This window comes from Gymnoscopelus microlampas, assembly GCF_963454915.1.
Source record: "Gymnoscopelus microlampas genome assembly, chromosome: 5".
NCBI lineage: Eukaryota > Metazoa > Chordata > Actinopteri > Myctophiformes > Myctophidae > Gymnoscopelus > Gymnoscopelus microlampas.
In genome coordinates, this window is record NC_139942.1 from 42,301,570 (window position 1) to 42,322,892 (window position 21,323).

The 21,323-nt window shown below is 41.1% G+C and overlaps 1 protein-coding gene across 1 annotated transcript; it reads right to left on the reverse strand.

Moving 5' to 3' along the window:
- Positions 1-1,082: 1,082 nt before the first annotated feature.
- On the reverse strand, positions 1,083-20,929 carry LOC311045112 (myosin heavy chain, fast skeletal muscle-like; the record flags this gene model as incomplete). The annotated part of the gene is made up of 38 exons (XM_084056922.1): positions 1,083-1,103; positions 1,715-1,846; positions 2,349-2,444; positions 2,563-2,667; positions 3,208-3,378; positions 4,246-4,371; positions 4,477-4,680; positions 4,784-5,092; positions 5,587-5,711; positions 6,097-6,262; positions 6,520-6,703; positions 6,844-7,159; positions 7,385-7,511; positions 8,531-8,920; positions 9,287-9,377; positions 9,502-9,647; positions 9,752-9,928; positions 12,392-12,634; positions 13,098-13,353; positions 13,474-13,610; positions 13,722-13,845; positions 14,261-14,378; positions 14,464-14,551; positions 14,650-14,729; positions 14,850-15,150; positions 15,499-15,669; positions 16,410-16,559; positions 16,674-16,792; positions 17,904-18,042; positions 18,151-18,254; positions 18,343-18,441; positions 18,535-18,598; positions 18,702-18,794; positions 19,830-19,938; positions 20,062-20,089; positions 20,195-20,351; positions 20,456-20,599; positions 20,723-20,929. 38 exons carry the CDS (start codon positions 20,927-20,929, stop codon positions 1,083-1,085), a joined length of 5,817 nt encoding a protein of 1,938 aa, XP_083913048.1.
- Positions 20,930-21,323: the final 394 nt, after the last annotated feature.

Genomic DNA, 21,323 nt, shown 5'->3' on the forward strand with positions numbered 1-21,323 from the left:
GAGTACTTTTCCCACCACTGCATTTCAAAGCAATCTGTTGTTTTCGAGCACCTCAGGTGTCACATGCACATGTCTCCCTGCATCTTTGGGTGTCATCTAGTCTGAATGACAGCAACAGATGACGGTCACTCCTCACTGAAATACCTCAAGGACGTCACCTGCTCAAATACTTCGTAAATGAATGCCCTATGTGATCATACTACAGTAACCCCCCAATCCCAAAATATTTTGTTCCAGGGACCCCCCAAAAGCAAAGATTTTAGTTAAAATTGTTCGATTAAAAAATATATATATTAAAAAAATTGTAAAAAATTAGCTTGTATATCTGCTATTTTTGAATAGCCAAAGTATATAATAATGGTTAAAGTGGTTAAAATCTAAAATGACACAGATGCTTTCCCGGTTTGAATGGGTTGATAAGAAACAAAGAATTTTACTCGACTCCCTATTATATGATTTATTTTTTATAACTTTGAACTTTTTTAGGCGAACACAAAACATGATGTGTTGATATACGTTTGTGTAGGCATATGTGTAAAAGACACAACTATCAGCTCTGCAGCTGAATGACAGCTGTACTCATTTCTAGATTGACGCATTAAAATGGCTTCTGTAAAGATAGAATATTTACCAAGATAATGCCAACTCAAAGTTTGTTTGTAAAGAACGTGTTGCTGCATCAATATGAATAGACACTAAGAACGAGCCGCATTGTGGTTCTGCAGATGCAAACTCCCCTACACGTGTAGTTCGATACACAGTGGTTAGAATGTTGTGTTTGAGTCTTTGATTGCCCTTGGGATGTATGGCTTTAACAGCCAGCAAGCTTACTTGCTTTGCTACTATCGTATCTTATCTCAGTTGCTACAATTGCTATGCACCGCTTGATGAGTTACACTATGTAACATAGACAGACAGACAGACAGATAGACAATTGATACATCCATCAATCCATCGAGTCATAAGATATACAGAATTCAAGTCTGAGAGACACATTTACATTTTATTTCCAAGTACATTCAAACATTAGTATTTGATGACAATCTCGGTTTCTTGATTATTGATCTCTGGCAGTGGTCTTCTTACTCAGCCATGTCCTTGCCCTGTAGAAGATAGGAAATAAGTATTGAGTAAACATCTCATTTAATAATTAATTGATTAAAAATCAAATTTCATACATGATGACTAAAGATCTGTCATTTACAACATAGCCATTTAGATGACACCCTTCCAGAGCTACTCACAAAGTGAGTCAACAAACAACAGGGTACATTTTGGTCGAGGAATTGAATTGCTAAGAAAACAGGTATTGTTTGTACTGCAGTACTTGTGGTAACTAGGATAACAAGTGGACCTTTAAAGCAACCCTACTGTATGTAACTTCTTAACAACTATATGGCACCACAAAATGATAAAGTTACCTGTTTAAGCAATAACAAACATCCTTCCATAAATGTATAGACTCAGGGGAGTCCCTGCTAGGGGCTTGACTGTATTACTTTCATCCTGGCATATGCCAAGGCAAGGCAGAACTGCCAGTCAAAGCGAAGACTGGCCAAGAGTGCGTCCTCGCCGGACATGCTTGCAGAGACTCTTGGGTAATGAAGTCAACAACGTTGGCTGCCATGTTATTTGTGTCCAAAGTGGCCACTGATATCCCAAACTACATAGTGCTGCTTTAAATAATATAATTAGTCCCATAATCATCTTTTACCTTTCCACAGTCACGGCCCTTGCCTCTCATCTTGTTGACCTGCGACTCAGCGATGTCAGCACGCTCCTCAGCCTCTTCCAGCTCATGCTGCACCTTCCTGAACCTAGACAGGTGACAGTTGGCCTCCTCCTCCTGTAAGTTAGAGATTGTGAAATGTAACAAATTCCAGCATCTCCATTGTGACTATCACAGGAACTGTTATGGATTCTAGGTGATGGTCTAGGCCAGTGGTTCTCAACCTGTGGGCCGGGACCCCGGGGGGTCCCCACATGATGGGGGGGGGGGGGGTCCCCTTGATGACAGTGAAGTGACAATTTAAGTAACCTTTTTAATAAAAAAAAAACAAGAAAGCAAAGAATATAAGAAAGAGGCAAAAAGTTTGAAAATGGCCAATCTAACGCGAGGAGTTGTGAGCTTGTATATCTGCTATTTTCACCAAGCGTGGGGTCCCCAGTTCAAATATGATCATTTCCGGTTGTCCCCAGCTCAAATATGATAATTTCGGGGTGTCCCCAGTTCAAATATGATTATTTTGGGGGGTCCCCAGTTCAAATATGATTATTTTGGGGGGTCGCGGCCTGAAAAGATTGAGAACCACTTGTTCTAGGCCTATAATTGCATGATTATTACTTACAGCCTCCTCCGCCTGTCTCTTGTAGGCCTTCACTTTACACTGCAGCTTGTCCACCAGTTCCTGCAGTCTGTTAACGTTCTTCTTGTCCTCCTCAGTCTAAAATAAAGATACAAATGTTTTATTTTATGAGCTGCTTGTACAGTTATGTTATTTTCATTCCCTTGTTTCAGATTCACAGACAACAACTATGTTGTTGGGAAGTCTCATAATGTACCTGATAGGACAGCTCCTTCACTCTCCTCTCGTACTTGCGAACTCCCTTTATGGCATCGGCACCATGTCTCTGCTCATTCTCGACTTCGGCTTCAAGCTCGCGCACCTGAGAAAGAATAGAGTGTGTAGTGTACACGTATTATTGAGGTTGCAATCGTTTTTTTTTATACGGTATGAAGACATGGCTATGCAAGTAAAGAAAGAACTACTGATACATTGATTTGCACTTAGTATTTAGATGTCAATCACGAATGTCCTTGTTAATGGTATTGATTTCGTTGACTAAAAATAAGACGAAATTATGTGTGTCGACTACCTATTTTCACTGACGAAAACGAAATAAAAACGAAATAAAAACTAAGCTATGATGACTAAAATTATGACTGAATGTACAGTATTATTGACAATTTAGTCAAAAAATAAAAACTAGACCACAATGTTATGGAGGGACTAGTGGAGAAGAGATCCAGCAGAACTAAGACATATTAGGACATAACTAGATATTTAGTCAACTAAAACTAGACTAAAACTAAAACATTTCAGATGACGAAAATATGACTAAAACTAAAAGGAATTTTATTCAAAAGACTATGACTAAATAAATAATAAATAAATGTTCTGTCAAAATGAACACAATTAAAATTACCCTATGCTCCAGTTTCTGAAGCTGCCTCTTGCCACCCTTCATAGCGAGGTTCTCAGCCTCATTAAGACGATACTGCAGGTCCTTGACCGTGACCTCCAGGTTATTGTTCATCCTCTCCAGGTGAGCGCTGGCGTCCTGCTCCTTCATCAGCTCCTCAGCCATCATGGCGGCCTAAGATACGAGGGAACAGTTTTATATTATGTATTTCATTTTATCCATCCATCCATCTTCAACTGCTTATCCAGAGTAGGGTCAGGAGGGCAACAGTTTCAGCAGAGAGCTCCAGACTTCCCTTTTGCGTGCAACATTAGCCACTTCCCGAGGGGAATCCCGAAACGTTCCAAGGCCAGTGTGGAGATATAATCCCCCTATCTGGTCCTTGGTCTGCCATGTGGTCTCCTTCCAGTGGGTCGTGCAGTGAGGACCTACGCTAGGGAGGCATCCGTACTAGATGCCCGAACCACCTAAGCTGGCTCCTTTCCAAGTGAAGGAGTAACGGATCTACTCCGAGGCCCTCGCGGATGACAGAACTTCTCTAAGGGAGAGTCCGGCCACCCGTCTGAGAAAACACATTTCGGCCACTTGTATCTGTAATCTTCTTCTTTCGGTCATGACCCACACTTCATGACCATATGGTGAGAGTAGGAAAGAAGATTGCTCGGTATACCGAGAGCTTTGCCTTCTGGCTCAGCTCTTTTTTTGTCACAACAGTGCAGTACAGCGACTGCAATACCGCTCCTGCTGCTCCGATTCTCCGGCTGATCTACTGCTCCGTCCTCCCCTCACTCGAGAACAAGACCCCGTTCTCGTTCTCTACTTGGAGTGCACAATGCATTGATTTCCTGCTGAGAACCACAGCCTCAGATTTGGAGATATTTTATTTTATTTGACCTTTATTTATACAGGTGAAGTCCCGTTACAAGATACAAGATCTATTTTACGAGGGAGTGTTACTCAGGGTAGCAGCAATACAAAAACAATTATGTATATGTATTTTTTATAAGATGATGTACTGTCATTATTTTACATTCTGCTTACATCAGTGATGGCCTTCTTGGCCTTCTCCTCTGCACTTCTGAATTCCTGAATAATTTCGTCCACCTCACCCTGGATCTGAGCCAGCTCAGCGTCAGTCTTCTTCTTGATGTGCAGAAGGCTTGTATTCTAAAGGAGAGACAGAACAGTTATTATCCAGGAGCTAGTGTCTGATTACCATGCAAATCTGAAAAATATAATCTGAAAAGAGATCAAAGTAAGGAATGTTCTAACCTGAGAGTGCAGCAGTCCATAACGCTCACTGGCATCAATCAACTCCTGCTCGGCCATCTTGCGGCCTCTGTCAGTCTGCTCGAGGGCACCTCTCAGCTCCTCAATCTCGGCCATCATCAGGCGGTTATTGCGCTCTAGCATTAAGACTTGTTCCCTCTGGCCGTCTTCAGCCTTGAGAGAAACCTCAAGCTGCAGTTGGGCATCCTGAGAAGGCAGAATAATTAATGTCATTAACTAGTTTTTTTGTGTGTGTTTCTTTTTTTTTGTAGTTCTGTTGTATTGATTCCTCCACAGCTATGAAAACTACCTTGAGTTGTCCCTGGACAATTCTGTGTTGTTTCTGGGACTCAGCAGCCTGGCGGTTAGCATGGCTCAGCTGAACCTCCAACTCGTTCAGGTCTCCTTCCATCTTTTTCTTGATCCTCAGGGCCTCGTTCCTGCTCCTGATCTCAGAATCCAGCTGGCTCTGCATGGCGTCAATGACTTTCTGGCTGTTCTTCTTTATCAGCTCCAGCTCCTTGTCCTTCTCTGCCAGCTTCCTGTCCACCTCACCCTTCACCTGGTTCAGCTCCAGCTGCGCACGGACAATCTTCGACTCTTCGTGCTCCAAAGTAGTCTGGAAAGAGAATTCAGTTTTCATTTCAATAATTTTAGTGAATGTTTTCTTTTTTCACTTCTTCTTTTTGGTATACCGTATACTGCATAGACCCTTGGTTCTCAAAGTGGGGTTCAGGGACCCCCAGGGGTCCTTGGGTGGGGGTTCCAGGGGATCCCCAGCAAAAGTAGTTGACATAGCATCACAATCATTTAACCACTTTAGCCATTTATATGTTGGCTATTCAAAAATAGCAGCTCTACAAGCTCACAGCGTGTCACTTTGTGCCGCACTGCGAGCTTGTACATTTGCTATTTTTGAGAATTTTTGAAACATTGGAACATTTTGAATAATTTCAAATTTCTTTGACAACAATCTTCTCTGCTGGGGGTCCCTGGCACAAAACCTTTTCAGATGGGGGTCCGTGGCCAATACATTTGAGGGTCCCTGACACAAAAAAGTTTGAGACTATCAAACTTAGACTATCGCTATACAGATTAAGTTCTAAGACATACCTCTGCTTCCTCCAGAGCGGTCATGAGCTCAGCCTTCTCAGTCTCCATTGCCTTTATGGCCTTCTCCAACTCGTGGATGCTCTTACCAGTCTCACCAATCTGTTCAGCCATGTCGCCAATCTCCTCTATTTAAAAAATGAAAAAAATAAAAGATTTATGTAGGCCTATATATATAATATGCAAAAGTGTATACTTTATCATGGGACATTACTTCATTACTCCCACTCATTACTGTACAGTACGTCTTGCTCTGCTGCCTACTTTATCTTTGCCAGGTCATCCTTGCAAAAGAGATTTTTACTGTGTTTCTTTGTTTTGCCCCTGAGTTTATTGTTTTTGCCCCTGATTAAATAAAGATTAAATAAATAAATGGAATCCTGAAGTAACTGTTTTGGACATAGACGGACAGAGACGATATAGTTTTAAGTTTTTCAGAAAACGTAGGTAGGATTTAGAAGGCGTTTTTAGAATCTGCCTCAGGTCTTAATGGGTTAAAGTCATGGTACTCACGCTGGAGGTTCTTGTTCTCCCTCTTCATGGTGTCCAGCTGATCCAGAGCCTCCTCATAAGAGTTCCTCATCTTGAAGAGCTCAGTGCTGAGAGTGCGGGCCTCTTTCTGAGCACCCTCCAGCTCACACTGTGCCTCCTCAAACTTCTGCTTCCACTCAGTCAGAACCTAGAATGAACAGATTCATTGTTAGGAAATAGTTAAAGGTGTTTTAACAATATACTTTTTGAAATAATACTTTAATTAAAAAGTAACTAAACATTTTATTTATGTTGTTTATTTAATATCTAACAGGACCAAAACATTAGTACTACTTAAATAAATGTGATGATGCTTTGCAAGAACAGCGTTTGGGTTTCCCCACTATTGTGTTCATCCTACGTGCCTGCACTGTGACTTATTTTGGCGGTCCTCAGTTTTCAAACCTTGTCAAAGTTCCTCTGCTTCTTGTCGAGGTTGGCAGCCATGCCGTTGCTCCTCTCAACATCGATCATGAGGTCCTCCACCTCACCCTGGAGTCTCTGCTTGGTCTTCTCCAGAGAGGCACACTTAGAGTCCACAGCCTCGATCTGCTCCTCGGCCTCCTGGAGGCGCTGTGCAAGCTTCTTCCTGTTAATGGAACAAAGCAGCAAAGTTTGATAAGCTGATGATTTTAGGAATAAGTACAGTACTTAAGTAAATGTTACTTAGTTACTTTCCACCACTGCAGTGAATTAGAAATGACCTTTCCTGGTAACGTTCATACTTACTTGGCCTCCTCGAGATGCTCTGTACGCTGGATAGCATCGGTCTCATACTTGGCCCTCCACGCAGCCACCTCATCGTTTGCCTTGGACAGGCTGCGCTGCAGCTCCGCCTTGGCCTCCTGCTCCTCCTCGAACTGCTCCCTGAGCAGATCGACGTCGTGACGGGAAGATTGCAGACCGTGAGCGAGAGCATTCTTTGCCTTGACCTCCTCGTCCATCTGCCTCGTCAGCTCCTCAACCTGCTGGGCGTAGACCATTCTACCTCTTGTAAGCTGGGAGACAAGGGCTTCCTTCTCCTCCAGCAGGCGACCAAACTCACCTGGGAAAAAGAAATACAGTAAATATTATACACGTCAGTTTTTAAGGTACATTTTACTGGATGACAATCAAACCGTTACATGTGTAAAACAATTAGAAATTGTTTAAGCAGAAACATACTAAAGGTGATCAGTTCAACGATAATTTATTTTAACATTACTTTGAAAGATAGACTTAGTTGGTGGCTGTGCAGATATTGTATGGCTGAAAACAAACTTTTACTTACCATTTTCAGTAAAAAGTCTTGCTCTCTGTGTATTAAGGTCATTATTCTGGCGTAGAGTCTCGTCGTTCTCTGCCATGAGTTCACAGAGTTGGTCCTCAAAGGTGCGACAGATCTTCTCCAGGTTGCTCTATGTCAGCGAAAATCAAAATGGTAAATGTTCTGCCTTCTGCTGTGTTTGTTGTCAGCACAGTCTGGCAGAGTCTGCCACACCAACATTTCACAGGACAACGCATCTTGAATCTTGTTTCAGAGCTACTAGGTGGAGCCTGCTGGTGATTGGCTCCTGTGTTGGTGGACTCCACCACTATGCCCTAAAGATACACCTTCAGGAGGCTGCAATTCAAAAATGGCCCCTGTCCAAGTCCTAACCTACCCCATGTCCTAACCTAACCCCCCCCCCCCCCTCTCTTTCTTTTTTGTACATATTTTTCACCCTTCATACCAGTAACCTGTAAACTGATTGTATGACATTTCTGTATAGTAGTGTGTATATCTGTCTGTCTCTTATATGTCAACATGATTTGTGTGCATGGGGATCTCATCTTAAACAAGCTACGTGCTTAACTGAGCTATCCAGTTTAGTAGACCTTGTATTGCGAATTTGTACTTCCATGTACTGTTATGTACTGTCATGTACTGTTCTCATGTCTTACTAAATAAAGTACATCAATCAATCAATCAAACCATGAAGCTGGCTGTCCCCAGTTCCACAGATGTCTTCCTCCTAGCCAGCCTCCAACCACAGCAATCCTTTGTGTCTCTATGTTTGCCTGTGTTTTAGATTTTGTGTTAACGTGATATAGTGTACAGCGGGTGGGTGGCCTTTCTTTTCCTGTTACTAGTTTGTTCATGTGTTTCTTTAGAGTAGGTAAGATCTACAGTATGTCCTTTTGTTTTTGCTAAACGTATAAGCATCGGATTCTCTTGCTTCAATGTGCAGGGGCCCACCCTGAGGTAACTTACCCATGTGTTTTCAAACTATACAATAAATGTTTTTCTTTGGGATTTTAAACTGGTATTGACTGGCTGTGTTTGGGGACCGGAAAGGAGGGAGTACATCATTTAGTGTTACACCTGGTGACCCCTAACGTAACATAAATTGTGTTGTATACAAGTAGAAGTATAGAAGGGGAGATATGTCCTCACCTTGTTTTTAGCCACAGCTTCCATGTTGCAGGCCATGTCGTCAATCTCCATTTTAAATTCGTATTTCTCCTTCTCTAGTTTCTGCTTGACACGCTGCAGGTTGTCGATCTGCTCGCCCAGCTCGGCCACGCTGTCTGCCTGCTTCTTGCGGAGAGCGGTGGCGATGGCCTCATGCTGCAGGGTGGACTCCTCCAGGTCGCGACGCAGCTGCTGGAAGTCAGCCTCGCGCTTCTTGTTCATCTCGATCTGAGCGGTGGTGGCTCCGCCGGACTCATCCAGCTTCTCGCTGATCTCCTCCAGTTGCCTGGCAAAGTCAGACCTTTGCTTCTCAGCCTTGGCTCTGGCAGCACGTTCAGCCTCCGTCTCCTCCTCCAGTTCCTCAATACGAGCCTGTTGTAGAGAAAGAGAAAGGTTTACTTGTGCACGTGCCTTGACAAATATGAATGGCATCTAAGCTTTTGTCAGCATATCAACTTTTTGCTTTTTTGGTACACTTTTCCTTATTTTCTCCCCGGTTCAGTCATTGCCAATTCCATACTACCACTTCCAACAAACCTAATGCTGAGGAGGAGGTAGACCACCACGTTTCTCCTCAAGGTTATAAGATACTTTTTCTTCCCACCTGACAACAAGGAGGTTCACCAGGAGAGTATGCAGAGATGACAGACTATTTCCCCCAGATCCCTCCACTGAGCAGATGCCCATACAAACAAGCAGGTGTCAGGGTGTGTGTGCAGTGACATTTTAATCACCTACCTGGAGTTCTTTAATCTTCTTCTGAAGCTGATTACTCATGGACTGCTCATCCTCAATCTTGCTGTGGAGCTGGCTGTTTTCAAAGTCTTTCCTTTAAAACACAATGAACACACGTTTACAAAATGTTCACAGGGAGGTTGTGGAATTTGCGGATAGCTACTATTATCCTAGCTACTCTCAGCTACTCTTATCCTATCCTTTTGATTTGATCATACTTTTTCAGTTTCTCGTCAGATTGTTGTTTGTCGTTTTCCAAGTCCATCGAGTTTTCTTGAGTCAGCTTCAGGTCACCCTCAAGCTTTCTCTTGGTCCTCTCAATGTCCATACGGAGCTTCTTCTCTTGCTCCAGGGAACCTTCAAGCTAAATATCCGTGATAAAAAGCACATACGGTAAATAAATAAATACATAAAAAAGCACTTGCATAGAGTATTGGCTCAATTTATGAAATTATTATTGACGCTTACATCATCCACTTGCTGTTCAAGCTTAAACTTGGCCTTGCTCAGAGTGTTGACTTTGTCCTCCTCTGATTGCAGATCATCCAGTGCATGCTGATGATACTCTTGGAGAGCCGTCCTCTCCTTGGTCAGCTTGGCAATGCTGTCATCCTGAGAAGCCATCTCCTGTGTCACATTCTTGACCTAGGAGGAGGATAAAAAAAAAGTTGAGTTCACTGAATGATTTGCTTAGATAGTTTTACTAACTTACTACTACTTAGTTCAGGGGTCTTCGACAGGGGGTCCGGAACCCCTATAGGCGGTCCTCAGAGTTACTACAGGCCAAATCTTTGTGTTATAGGATATATATTGTTTTTACTTTAACCACTTGAACCCTAGCATCTCTATTCTGAGGAGAACTTTAGCCAAAAACAGCAGATCTACAAGCTCACAACGCCTCCCACTGTATACAATATAGCACTAAGTATGAGTAAGAGTGTTTAAGTCGTTAAATGTCTGAAAATAGACTTTAACATGAATCCAACACAACACTGATGATAGTGCTGTCAAACAAGTCTATGAAGCTATCTATGAAATCTATGAAAAGTTTAATCTGCACCACAATTTTATACAATATTTGGTGGGGTCCCTGTTTCATCTCTCTCAGCTAAGGGGTCCTTGGTCTGAAAACAACGTTGGAGACCCCTGACTTAGTTGTTTGAATGTATCAGTGGTGGAAGAAGTACTCACATTTTGTACTTAAGTTAAAGTACTAATACCACAATGTAGAAATACTCTGTTACAAATAAAAGTCCGGTGCTAGAAATTTACTTAAGTAAAAGTACCAAAGTATTCAAATTAAAATACTTTGGTACTGAAAGTAAAGGTACTCATTTTGCTGAATGTCCCATTTCATTTTCTAAACGTATAAAAAGGCTTTGAAAACAGCAACGACAAGCTCACAACGTGTCGCAAAGCGACCGTTGTGAGCTTGTCGATCTGCTATTTTCAAATTGCCTGACAGGGCCGTTTCTCACTATGGTTCCGCGTGCGCACTCCAGACCGCTCCGTTTCCGAGTGCGCTTGGCTGGCCCGCATTCACACTGGCCAAGGCTCTAACGCGCCCGAGAACACTTGCATATATACCCCCGATCCTATAGGTGGCGGCATGCACATAGTGCTTCGCCAGTGGACACAGACGTCATCAACTATGCGACAATGTTTGTGCTGGTCGCGCATAAATATAAGGTTGCCGCCTGGAGAGAGTCAGGAGCGCACTGAGCGCACAGAAGTCAAGGCACAGACTGCTGTGTTGTTGGCGCGCGTGTTGTTGACAGACAACGGATGCACGCTTATGAGAAACAACACAAATAAAACCTGGTGAAACACTTGTGTGCATTTGCGCAAGATGAGGATACAGGAAACATTCAGTCTAAATGTCCAGTTTGCTAACCTTCACAACAACTACTACTTTTGTATTTGAAACCTTACATTTCTCTGAATATTATAAACTTTCACGACAGCTTAAGTACAAAAATATATAATTTATGAAAAGGCAACTAGCCTATACTTCATACAGTGAAGTCAGTGAAGTAACGTCTTTTCTTTTTTTACTCTCTTTGTGTGGGGATTATCTGGCACATGTATGTATCTGTTATGAAAGAGAAATTGCATCATGAGTGAAACGGCTATAGTCCATGGGAAACCATAAACCTACCATCTAAATGAGTTATATTTACTTACAAATTTCAAATTACAAAGCCTTATAAGCTATATATTTCTGGGATTTATAGTAGCTGAAACTCCACAAGATATCCACAAGATATACTATTATATATATATATATATATATATATATATATATATATATATATATATATATATATATATATATATATATATATTGTTGCTGTCATTATATGGCCATGACACGGCCTCTCTTTCTATCTCGCGCTCTCATTCTATTTCTGTATGTAATGTTTTATATAAATAAATAAATATGTTTTATATATAAATATTGCGGGTTTTAGCGCATCATCCCGCGGGTTCATTTGGTCATTTAATTATAAAATTAACCCGCGGGATGATGCGGTACTAAATCTTTCATCATCCCGCGGGTTCATTTTATAATTTAATGATGAAATTAACCCGCGGGATCCGGCCATGGTTGAACCCTGTGGATTGATCTGCGACGTCTTTTTGTTGACTGTTTTTGTCGAGTTTATATACCGTCACCTATTACAAATAGCGGGCCACTTCCGTCAAACAGTACGCTTGCTTTCACACTGCAGCGTACCGTCTCCGAGGACGCATGATTCGGATCCGAGACTGCCTCCGGAGGTGGTTTCGGGAACGGAACGGGGATCCGTTTCGGGGAACGATACGCAACGTTCACACTACCACAACATCAGCCAAGTGGCCCAGGGTGCGCACCCGGGGCCGTAGTGTGAAACCGCTCTAAGTATGCATAGGGCTGAAGTGGTTAATGCTTGTTTTGTAATAATAATCAAAATCTACAAAGTAACTAGTAGTTAAAGTTTTCAAATAATTGTAGTGGAGTAAAAAGTACAATATTTGCCTTTGAGACGTAGTGGAGTAGAAGTAAAAGTATTGAAAATTGGAAATACTTGAGTAAATGTGCTTTCCACCACTGGAATGTATTCTAACCTTGTTCTCAGTAGAGTTCTTCTCCCTCTCGACTTTAGCCAAAGTGAGCTCCAGGTCATCGATGTCTTTCTTCAGCTCAGAGCACTCGTCTTCCAGTTTCCTTCTCTTAGCAGTCAGCTCAGCGTTCATTTCCTCTTCATCTTCAAGCCTCTCTGTCGTTTCCTTGAGCCTGACTTCCAGCTGAATCTTACTTTTGATGAGTCCTTCACATCTCTCCTCAGCATCAAAACTGTTCTCTGACTCCTGCATTTACAAAAATGTTTAGTATTTTTGTTATGGATAGGTCGCTTCCTCTTTCATGTGTACCCTGCAGGTTCATATCTATAAAGAGAATTATGCATACGAATAAAGTGGTTACTTGTGTCGTAAAGTTCATCCGTCATCTCCAATTCTCAGCCTCTCATGTCTCGCCTTGGTGGCGTCGTAATGCCTGATTTATGCTTAGCTGTATGCCGAAAACGTCTATTTTTGTGTAGTCTTTTGTCTAGTTTTAGTTTTAGTGTAGTTTTTATTTGTTGAAGAAATTCTCAATATATTTTTGTCGTCATCATAACTTTGTTTTTATTACTTCTTTTTTTTTTGTCAGTGAAAAAGGGTAGTCAACAAACCTTTTTCATCATAGTTTTAGTCAACAAAATGAACACTGTTTGTGAGCAAAAATGATGTTGTAATTAATTAACAGTTAAGTGCTGTGCTGGTCACTCACCGAGGCCACTTGCAGCTGCAGCTCATTCTTCTCTTGGAGCAGAGAAACCATCTTCTCCTCCAGATCCTCCTTCTTAGCCAGTGCTTTGGCCAGGTCAGCCTTGCATTTCTCAAAGTCCTCCTTCATGTTCGACAGCTCCTTCTCGGTCTCAGCGCTCTGAAGGAGGGGCTTGATCTTGTAGTAGACCTTCATCCATGGCCAGTGTTTGACATTCATGAAGGAGCGGATGTTGTACTGGATTGAGTAAACAGCCTCTCTAGAAAAGTGAGAAAAGAAATGTAATAACCGATTATTTAAAATATTTTACAATTACCACTATTCCTCATAGCTTTGTTCTGTTAGCTTATTATTGAGTGAACATGTATTATTGTCTTGCCTCTGTGCCACCATTTTCACAAACTCCTTCCTCATGAGGAACCCACGGCACATAGCTTGGGTCATGGACACAAGAGTGGTCAATTTATCGTCTCTCATTTCCTCAAGGGTTCCCAGCAGACCAGCTTTGAAGAACACCTGTCAAAAGATTTATTACAGTTCAGCTATTATTTAATAAAAAGACATTTGATGATTAATTGAGCTTTTGAATAATATATTTTGACATTTTAATACTGTATGTTGCAATACCTTGGTGTGTCCAAATTTGTACTGAGTGTGGTCAATATCAATGGAGCCCAGGAGCTTTTCAGAGGCCTTCTTGTTGTCAATGAACTGTCCCTCAGGGATGACACTGGCATTCAGCACCTTGTATCTAATAAGAAATACATTTCAAGAATTATGACTGAACCACATTGTCTTAACTTTTAACCCATTAAGACCTGAGGCCGAATCTACAAATGTCTTTTTCAGTTTTCTGAACAACCTATGATTCTATATCAGTGTTTCTCAAACTTCTTTGTGTCAAGGACCCCCAATAGTATATGTATGTGGCTGCCGACCCCCATCTCAAAATATTTTGTTCCAGGGACCCCCAGAAGCAAAGATTTGAGTTAAAAATGTTCGTTTTAAAAAACATATATATATATTCAAAGATTTGCACGAAGTGCTATTTTTTAATAGCCAAAGAAAACAGTAATGGTTAAAGTAATTAAAATCTAAAATGACACAGATGCTTTCCCCGGTTTTAATGGGTTTTAACTGGCTCAGCAATGTTTCATTATTCACACCTCTGCTTGAAGTCTCCATACTGAATCCGGCTGGGAAAACCTTTCCTGCAGATCCTGATACCTTCCAACACACCGTTGCACCTGAGCTGATGTATAACCAGGAAGTTCTGCATAAGACCTGAAATGAAAATTTACGATATTTTTTCCTGGACTAGTATCACTTATTTTGCATGTGTATGTGTTTATACAAAACAATATTTCACCTGGAGTCTTGTCCTCGTTGGGAATCAGGCAACGTACGAAGTGAGGATGAGTGCTCCTTAAGTTGGTCATCAGTTTGCCAAGGTTTTCCTAGATGGTAATTAATACATTGGAGACAATTAGCATATTGTTGTCCTCATTCCATGAGAAGTTGTATCTGTAGTTTGGACAGTTCGGTTTCTTCTTACCCTGAACTGAGAGGACACCGTCTGCATGGAACCCCCCTTCCTCTTGCCTCCCTTGCCTCCCTTGCTGCCAGCATCAGCAGCTGAAAGTGCAAAAATGTTAATATTAGGGATGGGCATTTATTAGATCGTCTTGTGTATGATCAAAAATAAGACAATATTCAAGTAACCCCTGTTGAAGACCCCTGGTAGAAGATATATACCTTCACCAACACTGGCGTACAGCAGAGACAGCAGTTTGACGGAGGACTTCTGGTACAGCTGTATGACAGAGTCGTTCAACGGGTCCTTGTTTTTGTCGAGCCAGCCAGAGATATTGTAGTCCACCGTGCCGGCGTAGTGGACCAGGGAGAAGTGGGCCTCCGCCTTGCCCTTGGCGGGCTTGGGCTTCTGGAAAGCGTTGCACTTTCCGAGATGCTGATCGTACAGCTTGTTTTTGAAGGTGGTATTTGAGGCCTTGGGGAACATGCACTCCTCCTCGAGGATGGAGAAGATACCCAGGGGCTGTTGATTGATGGGAGATTGGGTAAAACAGTGAGTAAAACAATGTATTTTTTAAATTCTTTAAAACATTTTTTTTAGGGGCGGCAGTGGCTCAGTTTGATTGGCCGTTTGATCCCGGGCTCCCCTAGAGTTAGTGTCAAAGTGTCCTTGAGCAAGACACTGAACCCCTAATTGCTCTGGATGAGCGGTTTGGTGTCTTGCATGGTTTCCTCTGCCATCGGTGTATGAATGTGTGTGTGAATGGGTGAAGGTAATGCACAATCTATGTAAAGCGCCTTGGATAAAGGCGCTATATAAATGCACCGTTTACTTTTTCTTTTTTTTTTCATTTCATTGTGTTTAACTGACCTTCTCAATGAGCTCAATGCAGGCAGCCAGGTCCATGCCAAAGTCAATGAACTCCCAGTCAATGCCTTCTTTCTTGTACTCTTCTTGTTCCAGAACAAACATGGTGTGGTTGAAGAACTGCTGCAGCTTCTCATTGGTGAAGTTGATGCACAGCTGCTCCATGCTGTTGTACTGTTTGCATAGACGAAGAAGTGTTACAAAGTAAGTATTACGGGGGATGCACAGCTGCTCCATGCTGTTGTACTGTTTACATATAGACAAAGAAGTGTTACAAAGTAAGTATTACAGGGAATGCACAGCTGCTCCAAGCTGTTGTACTTTACCAGTGGTTTAAAGTAACTTGTACATTTACTAAAGTACTGTTCTTAAGTACAATTTTGAGGTATTTTTTACTTTACTGGAGTATTTCCAATTTTCTGTACTTTTACTCCTCTCCAATTACTGTATATGACAACTTTAGTTACTTGTTACTTTGTAGGTTTTGATTATTACAAAACATACATAAACCACTTCAGCCCTATATACATTTTGGCCATTTGAAAACAGCCGATCTACAAGCTCCCAATGCGTCGCCTTTTGGTACTTTAAGAATATTTTGATACTTTTGTACTTTTACTCAAGTGCATTTTTAATTCTGGACTTTTACTTGTAACAGAGTATTTCTATAGTGCAGTATTAATACTTTTACTTAAGTAAAGAAATATAGTACTTTTCCCACCACTACATAGATGAAGAATATTCATTAAAGTGTTACAATAGTATGTATTACAGGGGATGCACACAGTATACTTGTATTGATCCAAAGGGGACATGTGTCCTTAATAGCAACTGATCAGTGCAATGTATTCTTTTTTAAATATATGAGACCATTGTAAAAACTTTGAACAGATACTTTATATTGCAATACTCACATCAAAGATTTCAAAGCCAGCAATGTCCAGCACACCAATGTAGTAGTTTCTCTGTTGTTTGGTGTCCAACATCTGGTTGATACGGATGACCATCCACAAAAACATTCTCTCGTAGATGGACTTGGCCAGGGCAGAGACTGAGTTTGAGACCTGGAACACAGAAAGAAGTTGTTTCACGAATGCCAAAATCGAATACATATCAGTCCAGTTCAGTCCATATCAGTTTGAATTGCATGTTGTGGTGTATGTAGTACATTATCTCACCTGTGGCACAGTCTGGCCTTTGGTCACAAACTCATTGCCGACCTTTACTCTTGGGTAGCAAAGACCCTTGAGCATGTCAGCAGAGTTCAGGCCCAGCAGGTATGCAATCTTGTCAGCACCTGTATGAATTAATTAAGTACATTGTTCGTCAGATACACACTAGAGTAATGTTAATATACAGATGCAATGATCGTCTCAACCCTCTGCTAACAAAAGATATATATATATATATATATATATTTATTATGAATCAGTGCTATTGAACACCCTTTACGTCTGTGTGTGGGTTTTACAAATATTGAAACAATGCAAAGTATTAAAACGTGCTTCTAGACTAAACCTCCTCAAACTGACGGTCAAACCACCCAATCTCCACATTAATGGTCAACAAGAAAGAAAATGACTTGAAGTCATATTCTACCAGGTGCTCTGTGTGTGTGTGTGTGTGTGTGTGTGTGTGTGTGTGTGTGTGTGTGTGTGTGTGTGTGTGTGTGTGTGTGTGTGTGTGTGTGTGTGTGTGTGTGTGTGTGTTTGTTTTCATAGACCTGATTACTTGTTTTTCGGATTGCTTGTTTCTCTCGCCAAACCTGGCAACATAATTTGCGACGCTAAACGCTAATAATGTTTTTTATATAAGTGATGGCAACATTTTTAGACACCACACAGGTCTTCCCAACAATAGCGAAGATGGAAGTCAGTGTGAACATGGCCAAATAATAATAACTTAATAGCCAAACTAGGTCTAATGAAGCACGCTAGCATTTAGGCTAACTGTCCTGCCTGAGGCTGCAATACAACTTGCACTGTCTGCAACTGTTGCAGTGTGAATGAGGGGAGCGGACAGCGGAGCGCTGTTAATGTGGGGGGCGGGCCGTCTCCCCATTCGTGTGGCCATTGGCTTAAAGGAGTGAAGGACAGCCAGGACAGCCAATGACGCAAATGTGTCGAAAATGCAAATCTGTAATATGTCGACTTCTACTCTGCCTCTTCATAGACTCAGGCGCTCTTCGAGCACCTGGTAAAAACCTCCTGACTGCACTTGAGCTGTATTTGGGTAAAGTGATGATAATATAAGGACACATTCAAGTATATCTGACAATGTATAAAGTCACCACACCAACTTTGATGAGGCAGTATATAGTTATTTTTTGTTCACTTCCTGAAAAGTTAATATTTTGGACATAGCTGGTTTCTGCCTGACAGCAGAGATATGTATTAGGTTTCACTTACTCTCACTGCCATCAGGCTCAGCCTGCTCCTCGCGCTGCTTATTCTTGAACTTCATGTTAACATGGTGGAGAACAGCACCGGTCAGTTTGTAGATGCCCATTTTCTCATCGCCAGTAAAGCCCAGGATATCAATGGCAGCCTAAAGAGGAATTATTTAGTGAAAAAATGGTAACAAAGAACTAAACAAAAAAAACATCATTCATATTTTGAATTCCTTAATAGTTTTTTGATTTGTAAAAATACTTACATCGGTAGCATCTAACTCTTCACAGTCATTAATACTGGCCACAGTGATCTGACCCTGACTGCACATTGGGAAATCATATGGATTGTTGGTGATAAGAGTCATCTCTGTTGAGAAATACACAACCATGTTAGTAAATCAATACATTCGGTATAGTGCAGGCCAATTCATTCATACATAATTTCTATGACTTACCGATGAGCTCAGGCTTGTGGTTGGTCATCATCTGATAGAAGATGTGGTAACCTCTCTCATCTGGAAGCTGGAATGTCACTCTAGACTTTTCTAGCAGATCTTTAAAGGTTCAAGGCACAAAAAGTGAGCTGTTGTATTGCTTTTTACAAATTAGCATTTACATTCTTTTAAAATATTTTAGGCTATACTCACAGGTCTCAATGTCAGCACTAGCCAGTTTTCCAGAGCTGCCAAAGTGAATTCTGATGAATTTACCCTATGGAAGACAATTATCATTTTGATGAAGCGATTATCGAAACTGAAAACAGAAACAATGAAGAAATGAAACGTTTAAAAGTATTTGGCAGAATGGAACTTACAAAACGGGATGAGTTGTCATTTCTCACAGTCTTGGCATTACCATAGGCCTCTAGCAGAGGGTTAGCAGCAATAATCTGGTCCTCCAGAGAGCCCTGTGTGATGGTTGCAGAACACATGTTTATTCATCTGAACACTTAGTGGAAGACAGTTAGTCAAATGAAATGTTGAGCACAGAAATAATCTGAAATTCCAGATCAGTGTGTGTGTGCGTGCGTGCGTGCGTGCGTGCGTGCGTAGATGTCTTACTTTGGCTATTAAAAAATAGCAGATATACAAGCTCATGAGCTACGAGCTTGTAGATCTGCTAATTTTGAACAAAAAATCGTGAAAATATACAGACATTTTGGGGGTCCTTGAAATAAAAAAAGTTTGAGAACCACTGATATTATAGCAACATACGTTTTTTTTTTTACTGATTTAGAAGACATTTGCAGAATCCCCAGAAGTTCAGTTAAAAATGTTCGCTTTAAAAAACATATATGTTCAAAGATTAGCACAAATTTTCACGATGAAAAATAATTGCAGATCTACAAGCTTGCTATTTTTGAATAGCCCAAAGTATAAGATAATGGTTATGGCTAAAATAACACAGTATGTGTTCCCGGATTTAATGGGTTAATGAGGACATTTCAATGAATTTTGATGATTGAGATTGAAGTTTTATATTGTAATCAGCAAAATAATGGCACCTGTCGTTTTAACCCATTAAGACCTGGAACTGTGTCATTTTTAGATCTGAGCTAAAAAGCATTATTTTACACTTTGGGATATTCAAAAATAGCAGATATACAAGCTCATAGCGCGGCACCGAGTGCCGCGCTACGAGCTTGTAGATCTGCTATTTTTGAAAATTTGTGAAAATGTGTACAAATCTTTGAATATATATATATTTTTAAAGCGAACATTTTTAACTCAAATCTTTGCTTCTGTGGGTCCCTGGAAAAAATATTTTGATGAGCGTCCGCGGCCAAATACATTTAATTTTGGGGGTCCTCGACATGAAAAAGATTGAGCACCATTGATATAGAAACATACGTTTTTCAGAAAACTGTTGGGATTTAGGAGACATGAATAAACATAAACATGAATAATCTCAATAAGCTGCTCAGACTGCAGTTGGTTCATACCTTCATTTTGCTCTCAGACTTCTTCTTGTCTCCTCCAGCTACAGCAATCGTAGCAAAGTACTGGATGACACGTTTTGTGTTTACAGTCTTTCCAGCCCCAGATTCACCACTATACAGAAGAAGAAGACATGTTTTATCTTTTACCGTCTAATGAACAAAAGGCCATGCTTATTTTACAATAAAACATGACGTAGAACTGACAATATGCATTTTGCAAATTTCAAACACGTACGTGATCAGGACAGACTGGTTTTCTCTGTCTGCAAGGTCAAGAAAAGTTCATGTTAAGAAAAACATATATTTATTTTATTCATTTAAGAAATTAGCAGTAGCTGCTTAACGCTTGCTGTTTGTGTAACACGTACCAATGAGCATGTTCTGATAGGCATTGTCAGAGACAGAGAAGATGTGGGGTGGGGCCTCCATGCGCTTCTTTCCTCTGTAGGCAGCCACTACCTCTGGGTCGTACACTGGCAGCATCTTGTAGGGATTTACAGTGGCACAGAATAGGCCAGAGTAGGTCTGTGGGGAGAAGATTGATTAGTCCCGACCCACAGGTTGAAAACCACTGTGATCAATCTAATGTCATTCTACTCTATGCATTTAATTGTTTTTAAGTTTCTTACGTAAATCATCCATGCCGCATAACGCTCTTTGAGGTTATACAGCACAGAGGCTTCGTTGAGGTGGGTCATCATGGCCATGTCCTCAATCTTGTCGTACTTGGGAGGGTTCATTGGGCACACATCATCATCTTTCACCGTTACAGTCTGAAAGTGCAGGATAAGATTAGTTATACAACACAAAGTGCACAAAACATTATGAAAGTTATAGCAATGTTCCATTGATGGAGTGTTTTACTGAATGTCTGATGGATATTATTGGTATGGTACCTCTTGGGTGTCAAGGATTTTGACTGTGACTTTGCCACCCTCCTTACTCAGCATTGTGGCCTTAACGTACAGCTCCTTGGGATGTGTCACATAGCAGGCAGTCTTGGCATCAAAAGGCTTGTTCTGAGCCTCAATCCTCTCCCTCTCTGGCTTACGGAGGTAAATGGCGGCTTTGCCATAAATGGCCATTTCCGCGTCCGTACTCATGGTGGCGGTTTATAGAGGTTTCTCTGAAATAACAAAAAGCATAAGCTCTTATGTGCTCTTCATGTGGGATCCAAGTTTATGGATTAAAGTTCTCAGTCGCCACTACTGATTTTATTTGGATTCCATAGAAGCCAGCATGTCTTCTATGAAAACATGTTGTGCAGCGAAAATAGCTGATCTACAAACGTGTAGATCGGCTATTTTCGGGGGGGAAAAAACAAGATTAGAGCATTTGAAGTGGTCAAACTAGCAATATGTTCAGAAGCATCTTCCATAAAAACCCTAATGGTCTCGGCTATTCCATAACAGCAAAGGTTATAGCCTCAATCTGTAATTTCTTCACCTGGTTGATATGTAGAACAGCAGGAACAATAATACTAAAACATCATAATTT